The sequence below is a fragment of the Schistocerca piceifrons genome, chromosome 3 (genome assembly GCF_021461385.2).
Source record: "Schistocerca piceifrons isolate TAMUIC-IGC-003096 chromosome 3, iqSchPice1.1, whole genome shotgun sequence".
NCBI lineage: Eukaryota > Metazoa > Arthropoda > Insecta > Orthoptera > Acrididae > Schistocerca > Schistocerca piceifrons.
In genome coordinates this window covers 538,020,055-538,037,231 of record NC_060140.1, presented here as the reverse complement: position 1 = coordinate 538,037,231, position 17,177 = coordinate 538,020,055, and the positions used below count along the sequence as shown (strand labels likewise).

Here is a 17,177-nt window from a genome sequence, read left to right as displayed (position 1 = left end):
AGCCATCAGCATGGGGGAACTAAGAGGCGATGGGCTGATCACAAGCAGTTCTGTGCTGGGATGTGTACAGCACAGCGCCGTTCTGGGAGTCGCCTTTTCTGGCTGTAGTGTGTGTACACATAGACCAGATAGCTGCTTACTTCCACATTTTGTTTAAATACCATACACTGCACAGTAGTTAACGGACAAGATTAAATACATACACGAAAAAAAGTTTTCCATCACCGCGGTTACGAGAGCACCGGAACCTGTACAGAAAACAGGAATAGAGATCAACATAAACATCACTTCCGCCCTTTTTATTGCTCATGAAAACCACATATTGCGTGTTGTACGACCATACCGTGGGACCTTCAGAGGTGGTGGTCCAGATTGCTGTGCACACCGGTACCACTAATACCCGGTAGCATGTCCTAGTCGCGCGATGTCGGTATCGTGAAGGAAGTCATTCACAAGATGTGCACTATGAGAGCATGAATTGTCGTCCATGAAGACGAATGTCTCGCCAATATGTTGCCTATATGGTTGCACTATCGGTCGGAGGATGGTATTCACGCATCGTACTGCCGTTCCGACGCCTTCCATGGCCACCAGCGGCGTACGTCGGCCCCACATAATGACACCCTAAAACAGCAGGGACCCTCCACCTTGCTGCATTCTCTGAAACGTGTGTCTAAGACGTTCATCCTGACCGTTCTGCCTCCAAACACGTCTCCGACGATTCACTGGTTGAAGGCATATGCGACACTCATCGGTGAAGAGAACGTGATGCCAATCCTAAGCGGTCCATTCGGCATGTTGTTGGGCCCATCTGTACCGCGCTTCATGGTGTCGTGGTTGCAAAGATGGACCTCAAATGGTTCAAATGGCTCTGAGCACTATGGGACTTAACATCTACGGTCATCAGTCCCCTAGAACTTAGAACTACTTAAGCCTAAGTAACCTAAGGACATCACACAACACCCAGTCATCACGAGACAGAGAAAATCCCTGACCCCGCCGGGAATCGAACCCGGGAACCCGGGCGTGGGAAGCGAGAACGCTACCGCATGACCACGAGCTGCGGACAGATGGACCTCGTCATCGACGTTGGGAGTGAAGTTGTGCATCATGCAGCCTATTGCTCACAGACTGAGCTGTAACACTACGTCCTGTGGCTGCACGAAAAACATTATTCAACATGGTGGCGTTGCTGTTAGGGTTCCTTCGAGCCATAATCTGTAGGTAGAGGTCATCCACTGTAGTAGTAGCGCCCTTGGGCGGCCTGAGCGAGTCATGTCATCGACAGTTTTTGTCTCTCTGTATCTCCTCCAGGTCCGAAAAACATTGCTTCGGTTGATTCTGAGACGCCTGAACCCTTCCATTGTTGAGAGCCCTTTCTGGCACAAAGTAACAAAGCGGACGCGATCGAACCGCGGAGTTGACCGTCTAGGCATGGTTGAACTACAGACAAATATAAAGGCCTTAAATTCAACAAAATACCTAGGAATTACAACTACCAACAACTTAAATTGGAAGGAACACACAGAATATGTTTGGGGAACGCTAGACACAGACTGTGTTTTATTGGCAGGACACTTAGAAAACGTAACAGAGATACTAAGGAGACTGCCTACACTACGCTTATCCGTCCTCATTTATATTAGTGCTGCGCTGTGTGAGATACTTACCAGATAGAACTCACGGAATACATCGAAAAAGTTCAGCACTTTTTGGATTGTCGCTAAATATGGTAGAGAGTGTCACTGAAATGATACAGGATCTGGGCTGGACTTCATTAAAAGAAAGGCATTTTTCGTTGAGACGGAATCTTCTCACGAAATTTTAATCACCGACTTTCTCTTCCGAATTCGAAAATATTTTGTTGACACCGATCTACATAGGGAGAAACGATCACCACTATAAAATAAGGGAAACCAGAGCTCATACGGAAAGATATAGGTGTTCGTTCTTTCATGGCACTATACGAGATTGGAATAATAGAGATGAACCCTCTGCCAGGCACTTGAATGTGATTTGTAGAGTATCCACCTAAATGTTAATGTTAAAAGCTACACGAGCCATGAACCTCTTTCGTGGTGGAATGACTGGAACTGATCGTCTGTCGGACCCCCTCCGCCTAATAGGCGGTGCTCGTGCCTGGTTGTTTACATCTTTGGGCCGCTCTAGTGACATCTCTGAACAGTGAAAGGGAATGTGTCTGTGATAAAATATAGACAGTCAAAGTATGTCTTAGGTATTCTGGGAATCGGGGTAATGCAAAACTTATTCTGATGTGTTTGTCTCAACTAGTAGTCACACAGTGTAAATTTCAGCTCGTTACTTATGCACGGACCCAGAAAGACTTGTCAGCTGTCACAGTATTATAATCTTTATAGCATCCACGAGCTGACACTGACTGTGAGGAAGCAAAATGGGTCAGATACGCAACATAGATTTCTTCTGTTCCATTACATGTGTATTACTGTGCCAATGGAGCATAATGTAAAAAATTCCCTCTTTTAAATTAGTAATAACTGTGCATTACTTAGCATGTTTCACGTTAAGAATAACACCTGCACATACACAGAAAGTGTGAAGTAACGCGACTGCTCTCTACAACAGTGTTTAGGTCACAGCGAAGGGAAAGCTAAATACTGTGTGTTACTGTCAGAAAACTTAGAAAGTATAGTAAATATACCAAAAGAGATTGCCTACATTACGCCTGTTAGCCCTCTTTTAGTGTACTGCCGCGTGGTACGGAATCTTTACGATATAGGATAATATAGGACGTGTCTAATTTACGTTGCATTTCTTACTCAATCCGCGTGTGCGCTCCCAGCGCTGTTTACAATAGATAATGTTGTACGCGTCATAAAGATTTTCCCAGGCCATTCTACTGTATATACGAAAACCATACCAATGATCAGACGTGTAACACCCGTATGCTACCTTGTGATACGTAGTGGATCATGTGTGGATCATGTGTGGAAAGAACGATTGTCGATAAACCATCATATTACCTCAAATTTTCTCGCTGTGGTTATTTCACGAGATTTATTTAGGAGGAAGTAATATGTTTACAAATTCTTCCTGGAAAATATTCTCTTGGATTTTCGTCAGAAAACATTTCCGTGATGCACCGCTCTTGTACAGTGTACCACTGCAGTTCGTTTAGCGTCTCTGTAACGCCCTAATGTCGCTTCGCCATCTAAACGATCATGTTCTTAGAACTAGTCTAACTCTTCCATTGATGTGACCTGATAATGTTCTTAAAATCTATAGAAGGAGTGTTTTTAAGCCACTTCTTTTGTCGATGAATTACACTCCATTAAGATACCACCAATACATCTGAGCCTAGCGTCTGCTTATCTGTACATTTATTTTAATGTAATCGTTCCACTTTATGTTGTACTGGATGGTTATTTCCAGGCATTCCGCGATTATTTTGGGTTGTAGTGATTCTTCATCAATCGTGCAACCATACAGGACTGGATATTTTGCCCTATGTGGGTACAATACATCACACATACTTAAACTCAGTGCCAACTTCCAGTTCCTGTAGCAACCATCGATCCTCTGCTAATCTGCCTGCAATTCGCTACACTCTACTCGCATTCCCATCTCCTCATCTGCAACCAGCCTCACGAAGTTTCAGACTTTATCCACAGGATAATTATATTAGTGCTGCTGCATTGCAGGTTAGCCATATCCAAACAAGTGACATTTCATCGATAGTGCCTATGTGTGATCCATATGTATTTTTTACTACTAAAGAAGAAGTTATTTACCACTGAAGTGTCATGGGCATTTGTACTCGAAATATAATGTATTTTCAAAAATAATAATATGGAAAAGTTTATTATGAAACAAGATCCAATAAATTTTTGTTCAGAGATCGGTAGGAGTAGTTGCATATAATGATAAGCAACCTGCACATCTTTCACACACGTGCTATTACTCTCCACCCCACAACACGTACACTGACAGGATATTTCTCGGTGTATATGTATTGAAACACAATCACCCCGCCCCCCCCCCCTCCATTTTTAGAATTTTTTGGCAGCCTAACTGTTCCCTTGCACAGTGAAGTGGTACATGCTGAAAAACACTAATCTATTTACAACTTTTTCGGTGATTGTGATCAGCATCTTGGAGCTGTAATCGTAAGTGTGCATCACGACATGCCACTTTTGGGAATTTTTTGTATGCATGGTGTTGCTCTTCCCACTGAAACACTTTCCCATGGAGGAAATTTAGTGGTGTGCAGTCGGTAAAGGAGCAGCCTCAATGTCTTAATACTGTGACATGTCTCTCCCAAGTGAACATTACATCACACCGAAGAAAATGTCTAGAACAACTGAAGAAAAACAAGGTAATGACAACCAGGTGTTAATTTCAAACGGTATCCTTGCTTGGGGGCTCACTTTAATGAAAGAAAGACTTTGATATGATTTTAGAAGTAAAAAGACCAGTTGGTTTTTGCAAAATGATGCAGATAATTTAGATATGGTAATAACACACCTTTGCTTGGATCAAACATCAATTAGATTCCTTTGTTCATGATTAGAGATCTGTACGTATTATGATAAGTAAATTCCATGTGTTTTGTATGCATACTGTTACCCTTAGGACTGTATATTTATTGGCAATCGAAATGAGCGTACGGCATTGTGGGCCGGGACTCCCCCATTCGGGGAAGGTCAGCCGCCGAGGGCAAGTACTTATTGCATTCGACGCCACATTGGGCCACTGGCCCATCGGAGATGGGGAAGAAATTATTATGAGGACAGCAGAGCACCCAGTTCCTGAGCGGAGAAAATCTCCTGCCCCAGCCGAGAATCGAACTCGGGCTCCCTGGCGGGCATTCCGCAGCGCTGACCACTCAGCTAACGTGGGCGGACTGTATATTTATTAACGGAGACGTTAAAAGGTGATGACATATTTTAAAAATAATTGCTTTTCGGTAAATTTTGTCTATACATACACAATACTATGACTTTTTAATTGCATGAAACAAGAGTGCGGCATTCGACTGCCTTTTAAATGTAGGGCGTGTAACTGGAACTGTTAACGTGGTCACATGACCAGAAGCGTCAGCATGTTGGATCCTCATAGTAAATAACAAGACATGAAACCGCACCTCATCAGTGTTCTGTGGTACCAGTGTTATCATATCTCGCTCCAAAGTGCTAAACATCTCTCAGCTATTAGGGATGCAGATGAGGCCAACCGATGAACTGTTTGGTTTGTGGTTGTTACTGAAGACTCTGGACAATATTTTATTAACATTGGTAACGTGAATTATTCGATAAATAGCATTCTCCTTAAAAAGAAAAATTTACATATACATTGCGGGACTGTTTCGAGACAACGTTGTGGTGGTTAACGTCTGTTATCATGTGGGATGTCAAGAACAACGAAAGAAGTGCAGGTTTGTAATATTAAAGAAAAAAATTACACTTATCTACTTGATAAATTCTTCAAGATCATTTCTGCAAGACAAGGTGTAAAGGAAAAAAGTACCACTTTTCCACATGGGAACATGACAGAAAGATGCATATTCGAATAAATGTGTTAGAACAATTTCGAAGAAATACACAAATCATGTAGGTGGAACACAAACTGATACTGTCTGATATTAAAACGGATGTCAAATGGATCAACTGCCTACAGTTTGCAGCATCTTCGTATACACGACTGTTATCTCATGGGCGTGGATATAATGCATGATTTTGCAGAGCTCTGTACGGAAATGAGGATGCGTGACTACCTAACATCAAACCACGAGTTTGGTGTGAGAGGAGACTACCAAGGAAACTGGAATTTGACTGGAAGCAACGATAAGACAGTCGGAATATACTGATTAACATAGACAAGATCCTCTGGTAGAATAAAGGTGTTTAACAGAGCAGACAGAAAGCGTGAAAGGAGCTCTTGTAGGAGTATCGAAATTTTCAGTACACACAAAAACTTTCGGTAATACCTAAAATAACCATTTTCGCTTTTTGTGTTTTATAAAAAAAATTTTATTTTGTATATGACTGTATCGATTACAAAGGAGGCAATAATATCATCAAAAGCAATGGATGCCAGTCTTCTGCAAATGGTTCTCTTGTCGTCATGGGGAAATAACATAGGCCTGACGAAAGACACCTTTTCGAAATCTCGCACCTGGTATGCAACGCTTCACAAAATAGCATCTCCTACACGTTAAAGGCATTTTAAGGAGCTCAGAGTAGTACTATATAAAAGAAGAACATTTTGTGCTTACAATAATGTCAAAGAAGGCAAGTGTTCACTTTTTATGTTAGAGTGAAAAATCCTTTCAGATGTTGTCAAATGGCAATTTGTCATAACACAGAATAAAAGTACAACACTTTGCGAGAATAAAAGGGCAGAGGATTCACTAATTTTTCTCAGTGTAGGGCCAATTTATTTGGTTTTAAATTTATATACAATAAAGTGTGCTATAATTCTGAAGGGGTTAACCACACAACATGCAAATTTAAATAAAAAAATTATGTACCATTTGGCAAAAGGCATTTTAAGGGTAAGATATATGCTGTATTTGTTTTTCAAATTTGCCCAACTAAACAGTTGTAACAAAATTAAACCTTAAAATGTATTATCTCAAAACCTCTTTTCCATTTCAAAGTTTCGCTGTTTCTTAACTTACCCAAATTTAGAAATAGAAATCTATTTTTAAAGAGATGTTCATAAATTATTGCTGAATTTAAAAATGAAAATAACTCAAAATCTAATATTGGCAAGATGCTCCTTTTCGCAATCCGTCCCAGATATGTCAAAACACAAGTGCAGGAGTGAACAAAGTTGCTGGTAACCATTTTACAGATTTTATAAGGTCACCATATATGCAGCAGTGAGAAACTTTTACTGTCAAAAGAACATGGTATTGCCAGACTAGAAGTACGATTTATAACCATGGAACGGACTGTGTGTTTGTATCTGTGAAGCAAACAATATTATTCCACAGGTCTTAGGAAAGAAAAAGAAATACTATGGCAAACAGACTTGAACCATTCTCTATTAAAGTTATTATTCCTCTAGGTACAGTTAATGCTTATGTCTACAAAAACTGATACTAGATCTGGAGGGGATCAAAGTCAAAATATGAAAGCTGAGGCATAAGGTTGAAAGGAATTGCCGTGAAGGAATAATATTAACTACTACCGGAGAAAGAGCAGCTTATTGAACACGTGCAAGTAAGGCTAACAAATTACTTTAAACAAATTGTATAGAAAAACTTGTATACAACAGTGGGATACAAAATTTCTGCTATAAACCATTCTGTATTGAAACAAAATGTGGACATAAAACCCACACTCATTATGAGCATGCTTGAAGAAGGAAGGGCGACTTGAAGGAGAGTACAGCAGTGCACACATTGTTCAGTAAAACTGCCTGCGATGGATTCACTGCCACAGAGCTTCCACAGGCTGACGGCACGATGGCTCCCAAACACTAGCTATTCCTGCTTGTTTCCAACATCCCACGTGTACAGTACACAACCTAAAAATCGCGCCAAACGCAAACTGCGCCTCAGTCTAAAATTAAAAACCAGAAAATTGAATTTTGCAAGCGGTTTCCGTTATAATCAACAGTTTTTGGCGTAATCAGCAGCTATAGGCTGTGGCGGTGCATGTTCTCTGTGACTGTTCATTCGTGCTTGTAGGCAAAAATACGCCCCTAGCGCTGGGTGTGGTGTGAGGTTGGAAGTTAAGGTGACCTGTGTCACTGGCGTGGTGTGGTTGCTGCAAAAGGATAGCCACAGCCATACTGAGCGTAGCACTGCAGAGGAGTGCGACATGCGTTGTCTTGCGTGGTCAGGATGTATTGCGTGACCGAGCCCGTCACGTGCACTGTGTTTATAATTAAATACTCCTTTATGGATGCCCTGCAATTTATTACAAATGATCCCGGATGTTTAAATACTGATAAAACCAGGTCTTCCGTTGCACCTGACTCCATTTTTCTGTGTCCATTCCTTTCCTTTTCCATTTCCTCTTATTGCTTTGAGTTCTTCTTCCATAAATTTAATCCATCTTTTTCTGGGTCTTCTCTGTACATGACTATCTGATAATATTCTTCCTTGCTTTATTTTCAATGCAATATTTATCTGCCCTGCTTTCTTTCTCTCTCACTGTCCTAAATACACTCCTGGAAATGGAAAAAAGAACACATTGACACCGGTGTGTCAGACCCACCATACTTGCTCCGGACACTGCGAGAGGGCTGTACAAGCAATGATCACACGCACGGCACAGCAGACACACCAGGAACCGCGGTGTTGGCCGTCGAATGGCGCTAGCTGCGCAGCATTTGTGCACCGCCGCCGTCAGTGTCAGCCAGTTTGCCGTGGCATACGGAGCTCCATCGCAGTCTTTAACACTGGTAGCATGCCGCGACAGCGTGGACGTGAACCGTATGTGCAGTTGACGGACTTTGAGCGAGGGCGTGTAGTGGGCATGCGGGAGGCCGGGTGGACGTACCGCCGAATTGCTCAACACGTGGGGCGTGAGGTCTCCACAGTACATCGATGTTGTCGCCAGTGGTCGGCGGAAGGTGCACGTGCCCGTCAACCTGGGACCGGACAGCAGCGACGCACGGATGCACGCCAAGACCGTAGGATCCTACGCAGTGCCGTAGGGGACCGCACCGCCACTTCCCAGCAAATTAGGGACACTGTTGCTCCTGGGGTATCGGCGAGGACCATTCGCAACCGTCTCCATGAAGCTGGGCTACGGTCCCGCACACCATTAGGCCGTCTTCCGCTCACGCCCCAACATCGTGCAGCCCGCCTCCAGTGGTGTCGCGACAGGCGTGAATGGAGGGACGAATGGAGACGTGTCGTCTTCAGCGATGAGAGTCGCTTCTGCCTTGGTGCCAATGATGGTCGTATGCGTGTTTGGCGCCGTGCAGGTGAGCGCCACAATCAGGACTGCATACGACCGAGCCACACAGGGCCAACACCCGGCATCATGGTGTGGGGAGCGATCTCCTACACTGGCCGTACACCACTGGTGATCGTCGAGGGGACACTGAATAGTGCACGGTACATCCAAACCGTCATCGAACCCATCGTTCTACCATTCCTAGACCGGCAAGGGAACTTGCTGTTCCAACAGGACAATGCACGTCCGCATGTATCCCGTGCCACCCAACGTGCTCTAGAAGGTGTAAGTCAACTACCCTGGCTAGCAAGCTCTCCGGATCTGTCCCCCATTGAGTATGTTTGGGACTGGATGAAGCGTCGTCTCACGCGGTCTGCACGTCCAGCACGAACGCTGGTCCAACTGAGGCGCCAGGTGGAAATGGCATGGCAAGCCGTTCCACAGGACTACATCCAGCATCTCTACGATCGTCTCCATGGGAGAATAGCAGCCTGCATTGCTGCGAAAGGTGGATATACACTGTACTAGTGCCGACATTGTGCATGCTCTGTTGCCTGTGTCTATGTGCCTGTGGTTCTGTCAGTGTGATCATGTGATGTATCTGACCCCAGGAATGTGTCAATAAAGTTTCCCCTTCCTGGGACAATGAATTCACGGTGTTCTTATTTCAATTTCCAGGAGTGTATATCAGACAAAGTCTTCCTACCCCATCTCAGTAACCTGAAATTTTCTTTCATAGCCTTTAGATCCATAAGTTACGTTACTGTAGGTCTTAACATAGTCAGTTATATTTCAATTATTTTATTTCTGGACTTCAATGTATTCTGAAAGGAACCTGTTTTCCATTTTTGCAGCTGTCCTGTTATCTTCGGTTAGTGTCGAACCCACGTATTTACTCTTCCATTCTTTGAAATTCTTTACCGTTTATTTTTGTTGTAGTCTCTCCTCCTTACGTCCCATCATCAGATACTTTTTTTGCCTGTGTTCACTTCCAGTCCTAACTTCCGTGATGCTCCTTCTAATAGACCATAATTATCCTTCAGGTTTCTGTCATTCCTCATACTTAATGCTACACCATTAGCGTACGAAACCACGTGGACCCATGGGTTAAATAACATAGTCCCAGGATTAATCGGTCTTTGCGCATTACCTTCTCTAGTGCTAACTTAAAGAGTAGTGCAGAGATCACATCTTCCTGCCCTCCCTACATGGAACTCTGTTGTCAACTTTTGTTCTATTCTGTCCTTACAGACTGTCACTTTTATTCTCACTCCCATCAGCCTCAATGATTTTATTGGGATTCTAAAACCTTTCATACTTTGGAGGGTCTATTCCGATCTAGGCTGTCACATGCTTATTTAAAACCGATGTACAACTGATGCAGTTGCCTCTGATATTCAGAAAACTTCTGCTGTAGACCATGCTGTGTTTAAATGAAGTTTAGCCATAACACCCGTCCATTTTATGTGCATGCACACTGTAACAAGAAAAGGCGACTCGTAGAACGGCATGGAGGCCTACTCATTGGAGTGTGCGACTGCCTGTGATCGGTCCAGTATCTCATAGCTCCCTCATGCAGTAGAGTCGATGGCTCACGAACATTAGCTGTTCCTGCATATTTCGCACATTCCATACATGGAAGTGTATGACTCGATAAAGGAGTAAAAAGTAAATTGACTTTCAGCCTTAGTGATGAATAGTTAAACTGAATTTCTACAAGAAATTTTTGTCGAGAAATGTACTAATAATATTCAGGATCTCTTAGCTGTGCTGGCCCATGCTCTCCTTGATATTCCTTTGCGTACTGGAGTCAAAATATATGTCCCTTGCATTTCACTCACAACAGGCGTGGTGTGGGGCTGTGGTTGGGAGAAAAGACGGTTCCAGCTCTGGCGTGGTGTGGGTGCCACAAACAAGTGGCAGCACACATAACGTGAGGTCCACTGTGGAAGCCGGCAGAAGGTGCTGGCCCGTTCAATCAGCGATGTATTGAAAGTCTGAGCATGCCACCTCCAGTGAGTTTGTATTTAAATACTGCCACACACATGTCCTGTGACGAGCTGCAAACTTTCCTAAATATTTAAATAAATAGACCACGTAATATGTAACTGCGTAAAACAAGTAGATCCTTGATAATCCTTGTGATACAGCGCGACCACACGAAAAATATAAGAACTCTTGCATTGTATTTTAGTAACGTATTATTGCTACACACATCTCTGTAGGGACTCAAGAACGTCCATAAATGTTTAAACAAATAATTCACTGCCACAGAGCTTCCACAGGCTGACGGCACGACGGCTCTCAAACACTAGCTGTTCCTGCTTGTTTCCAACATTTCACGTGTACAGTATACAACCTAAAAAAACGCGTCAAACGTGAACTGCGCCTCAGTCAAAAATTAAAAACCACAAAATTGAATTTTGCAAGCGGTTTCCGTTATAATCAACAGTTTTTGGCGTAATCAGCAACTATCATGAAATATGTAGCTGTTTTAAAAATGTCAAATAAGCTATCTCAGTAAGATTTTTACTTAATTTAACGTCGTCTTACACTGGATTATGTCCACTGTGATGTCATGGGGTGACGTCGAGGGTCGGCTAATATGAACTCTTACACATCCATCATGTTGGTGACTCTTTACCTTGCTGCCATCTTGGACCGCCATGTTTGATTTTGGCACTCAAATTGGGGACAATGTTTGATCAGAAATTAGTTGAGTAATAAGTTGTTTTCGTAAGGGCAATAAAGTGAATGATAAATAGGAGGTCCTAAATAAACACACTTCATGCAAGTTCACCAACCAACATTAACGGGAGGGGCGAAGGAGAGGAGAGAGTGTGTACTTGACCATGAAGGGCGGGGAATGGGCTCTCAGATCAATGGGCCGGTATGCCCATAGTTCCATTAGTGTCGTCTTATACTATATCATAGTCTGCAGTTCATCAACTATTTATCTGTGGTTGTAGTTCCGATACATCCTACACTTTGCTTAAGAATAGTGATAACTGAAGGAAGACTAGTATGATGGTACATTATTCAAAGTTATATAAATGTATGTTACACTATGCAGCTACTTTAGGCTGCCGTATGGACATAACTATGAGATTAAGTCTTGTATTACACTATTGCGCGACATGTACCAAAAACATGTAAGGAAAACTAATAATCGTTCACATAATCCCTAACTCAAGACCACTGCCTACAAGTCTATGCTTCTCCTCTTTCGTCTCTCTCTCCTATGTGGTCGCTCCTTAACAGCTACTGTAAAATAGTAAGAAAAATCGCTTAAGCGATGTGTTAATTGAACTGTAGGTAACATATCAAAATTAAATGTAATTACGGTTTCATTCGAACGTTTTCCCAGGAATCCAACCCCCGAGGCGGATCCTGTGGTGTGGGAGCCCTATAACCTGACCAATCGCAGCTACCTGCTGATGCAGGCCAACTTCACGCTCGCACACAACAGGCTTGGTGAGCGCATGGACTTCTGGAACGATAACGTGCCGTTGGAGGCGTTCCCCGGAACCTACTGACGAGAGTTACATGAGATTCTGAATACTGGATTAGCACCTCGACATTACGAAACTTTTGTTCAATATTTCACATAAGTAGTTTTGCATGTTTTAAAAGTAGCTTTTTACAAAAATCGCTGCGAAATGAAATATTAGTATAGATATTTCTTCCTATATCTCTGCTTTGTGTTCTTTGTTTAAACAAGTGACGTATCCGTACGTCACACTATTTTTTGTTTTGTACAACCAATATTTATTTGCGAAATTATAATTACGCTACCATTTCTCTGTAGGTAACTGTTTCCTTCGGAATAACCTTTTTTCGATCATCCTATACTGTAATAGAGTGCAGGGTATTCTTTAAGCCACAGGTGTGGTTTCATTAAAAACCTCGGTTGTTACCACGTTTCAAATCCTTTTGGTAACTGCGCCGACCTTGATGACGTCTAAGTCGACGAGGAGTTAGTTTCTGTCCACACACATCTGCCATATGGCCATACAATGTTCGTCACAGAGAACAAGTTAAAACTGCAAGTTCACAGAGCAGGCTTGCTTCCAAAATTCTTGAATGCTTATTTCACAAGAAATTTCTAATAGAATGTGAATTTCCTCAATTTGTGTAATTGTTTTACGAACACTAACAAGAGGAAATTTTTAGAGATATACTTGGAATGGTTGACAGTGTTGTGGCAAAATGGTTTATCTTGATGTAAAACACTACAGTTGAAACGCCCCTTAGGAAAATTAGTGAATTACTGTGCTGATAAACCACTTACGTTATTTGATTTTCAAACAGCTGAACAAAACTGAACAACCACAGACATTTCTCTCTTTACTTAAACAGATCATCAATAAACTGACACACAATATTTTTAGCACAACACAATCTGACTTTCAATAATCCCTACAAAAGAATGGCCCTGACTAACAATAACCAATACCCGTCATTAATCACTTGCCTCACAAAAATCTTCGTTACTCGAACTACTGCAATACAGCGAGCGCCAATACGGCCAGCTAAATAAAAGATTCTAACTACTGAAGTCACTAACTACTGATAGGCATAATTGGCAAATGAAAGATTTTGATAGAGAACAAACAATGTATTTACCTTAATAGTGTTCAAAAGCTGTAATATATATATATATATATCAGTTCATGACATCCAGTGTTACAAATTTACTGTTTCTGATGGACACACGTCCAGATCATCCGCTCTCAAAACTCCACCATCTCTCTCCCCACATCCACCACTGCTGGCGGCTCACCTACAACTGCGCAAAGCTGTGGGCTGTTCACATCGAACTGCCCAACTCTACAATAGCGAATATTACAACTATGCCAACCAGCCATAGACTGCACACAGCACAGCCAGTGATTTTCATACAGAGCGATACGTGGCGTTACCAATATAAAAACCTAAACAGCCTGCTTACATAGCCCCCATGCTCCCCACAAAAAATTCTACAAATTGTTTTGGGCACTGGCCAATACATATTTGTTAAAAAAATTTTATATTAACGCTAAGAAATACACTCCTGGAAATGGAAAAAAGAACACTTTGACACCGGTGTGTCAGACCCACCATACTTGCTCAGGACACTGCGAGAGGGCTGTACAAGCAATGATCACACGCACGGCACAGCGGACACACCAGGAACCGCGGTGTTGGCCGTCGAATGGCGCTAGCTGCGCAGCATTTGTGCACCGCCGCCGTCAGTGTCAGCCAGTTTGCCGTGGCATACGGAGCTCCATCGCAGTCTTTAACACTGGTAGCATGCCGCGACAGCGTGGACGTGAACCGTATGTGCAGTTGACGGACTTTGAGCGAGGGCGTATAGTGGGCATGCGGGAGGCCGGGTGGACGTACCGCCGAATTGCTCAACACGTGGGGCGTGAGGTCTCCACAGTACATCGATGTTGTCGCCAGTAGTCGGCGGAAGGTGCACGTGCCCGTCGACCTGGGACCGGACCGCAGCGACGCACGGATGCACGCCAAGACCGTAGGATCCTACGCAGTGCCGTAGGGGATCGCACCGCCACTTCCCAGCAAATTAGTGACACTGTTGCTCCTGGGGTATCGGCGAGGACCATTCGCAACCGTCTCCATGAAGCTGGGCTACGGTCCTGCACACCGTTAGGCCGTCTTCCGCTCACGCCCCAACATCGTGCAGCCCGCCTCCAGTGGTGTCGCGACAGGCGTGAATGGAGGGACGAATGGAGACGTGTCGTCTTCAGCGATGAGAGTCGCTTCTGCCTTGGTGCCAATGATGGTCGTATGCGTGTTTGGCGCCGTGCAGGTGAGCGCCACAATCAGGACTGCATACGACCGAGCCACACAGGGCCAACACCCGGCGTCATGGTGTGGGGAGCGATCTCCTACACTGGCCGTACACCACTGGTGATCGTCGAGGGGACTCTGAATAGTGCACGGTACATCCAAACCGTCATCGAACCCATCGTTCTACCATTGCTAGACCGGCAAGGGAACTTGCTGTTCCAACAGGACCATGCGCGTCCGCATGTATCCCGTGCCACCCAACGTGCTCTAGAAGGTGTAAGTCAACTACCCTGGCCAGCAAGATCTCCGGATCTGTCCCCCACTGAGCATGTTTGGGACTGGATGAAGCGTCGTTTCACGCGGCCTGCACGTCCAGCACGAACGCTGGTCCAACTGAGGCGCCAGGTGGAAATGGCATGGCAAGCCGTTCCACAGGACTACATCCAGCATCTCTACGATCATCTCCATGGGAGAATAGCAGCCTGCATTGCTGCGAAAGGTGGATATACACTGTACTAGTGCCGACATTGTGCATGCTCTGTTGCCTGTGTCTATGTGCCTGTGGTTCTGTCAGTGTGATCATGTGATGTATCTGACCCCAGGAATGTGTCAATAAAGTTTCCCCTTCCTGGGACAATGAATTCACGGTGTTCTTATTTCAATTTCCAGGAGTGTATATCAAATGCATACACTTATCGATACAATGTTGGTCAAAAGCTAAAATTTTCTAACAGTCCATAAAGACAGTCCTGATCATTCATCACAGTATTAATTACAATTTTATGCACAAAGTCTGAGTAGTAAAAGAAAATGTACACGGAAGTAGCGGATTTCCATGCAGTCTTGAAAAAGTAGTGTTGTCCTTCCAACAGAAAGATAATGCTGACTCTTGACATGTAGACAGGTAATGATCCACAACAGAGCTAACCCACAGCAGAATAAGTCGAAGTTAAAGAATATTGGTAGGTAGGTCATCACAGAGCAGACCCACAGTAGTCCTGGTAGAGAGTATGGTATTGGTGGGCTATCAAAGGTACAGACCAACTGCAGTCCTTGTAGAGATTGCCAGCAGCCACCTGCTGCGACTGTGAAGGTGCACAATCACCATCGAAGAGTCTTGTGGACAGTATAGCAAGTCCATAAACCACCACTTGTGCACTCACAAAGTTCCCACTTGTGCACTTACAATGTTTTTGGAATTGTCCTTAGAACCAGCAATGCTGTTAACCAGTCTCTTGCTGAATTATTAACACATGTGCAAATACTAACAGTCCCAACTTCGCACATATTGTGCATATACGAGGGCTATTCGGAAAGTGAGGTCCGATCAGTCGCGAAATGGAAACGACTATGACAATCCGATAAAGCTTTGCACAGATGTGTTGGGTAGTGTCTCTAGTATAACCCCAGTTACCATCACGTCGCTCTTCCCATTTCTGAGCTCGCAGTGAGTGCGTAAAGATGTCTAGAAAATAGTGTCTGCCGCCAAGTACGAGGGCCTGGTGAGAAATTTCGCCTGAAGCTATGCAGCTAACATTACATAACTGTCGTGCTGTTTCTTCTTCAAGACCATTCTCCGCCGCATTCTGCAGGGGCAATGAAGATGCTCCTGCATCGTTTTCAATTGGAAATGTTTGACTACCCACAATACAGCCCGTAATTGTCTTCCTCTGAGTTTCATCTCTGCTCACATGAACCGCTGGCTATGAAGACAACATTTTGGCACAAGACAACGAGCCGTAGGCCAGCGTAGAGAATTGGCGGAAAGCACTGGCGGCTGCCTTCTATAGCGAGGGTATTGGAAAGTTTGTACAACGCTACGATACACGTCTAAGTCGGATCGGCGACTATGGAGATAAGTAGCTGCAAGGTGTATCTAACTGTTGCAAATAAAACATTTTAGATTTTTACCGTGGTTTCCATTTCCCGACCTATCGGACCTTACTTTCCGAATAGCCCTCGTACTATCATCAACAAGAACGTGTGCAGTGAAATGAAACTTAATTTGAAGAACTGGTATCTATACAATTATAAATTTACAACATAAGAATACAATTACAAAGGTACAAAATACATCATTAAGGAAGATAGTAGTACAGATAACATTTGTAGTAATATGGGCTTTACAAAAGAATAGAAATAAACTTGTATATCAGTGTTACAGGAATTATGACGTAAATAAATTAATAAAATAATGAGAATAGTTTTCGAAACATTAATTTCACACATGAGCATTAAAAGAGAACAGAATAAATAATGTCTAAACATCTTTACAAAGTAAATAACACATTATTAGAAAAATTCTACAACATAACTCCTGTCAGATAAATACATGAAGACAGGAAGAACACAAATACACAAGGGTACACAAACACAGAGCGGAATAACACAAAAGGAAAGGACAGGGTTTCTTCTACTGCAGTATTTTGCAAACAAAACATTCTTTACTTCTTGGAGATCACCCTTCGTTCATCATTATTCCCAAAA

The 17,177-nt window shown here is 43.3% G+C and overlaps 1 protein-coding gene across 1 annotated transcript in view; it reads left to right on the top strand.

Annotated features, from left to right (window-relative positions):
* The window catches only part of LOC124788813 (juvenile hormone esterase-like), a 172,437-nt gene extending 160,007 nt beyond the window's left edge, over positions 1-12,430 (top strand). Inside the window, exon 14 of the mRNA XM_047256094.1 lies at positions 12,262-12,430. Within this exon, the coding sequence (XP_047112050.1) occupies positions 12,262-12,430 (169 nt within the window). The remainder of the gene's footprint in view (positions 1-12,261) is intronic.
* The last annotated feature ends 4,747 nt before the right edge of the window (positions 12,431-17,177 follow it).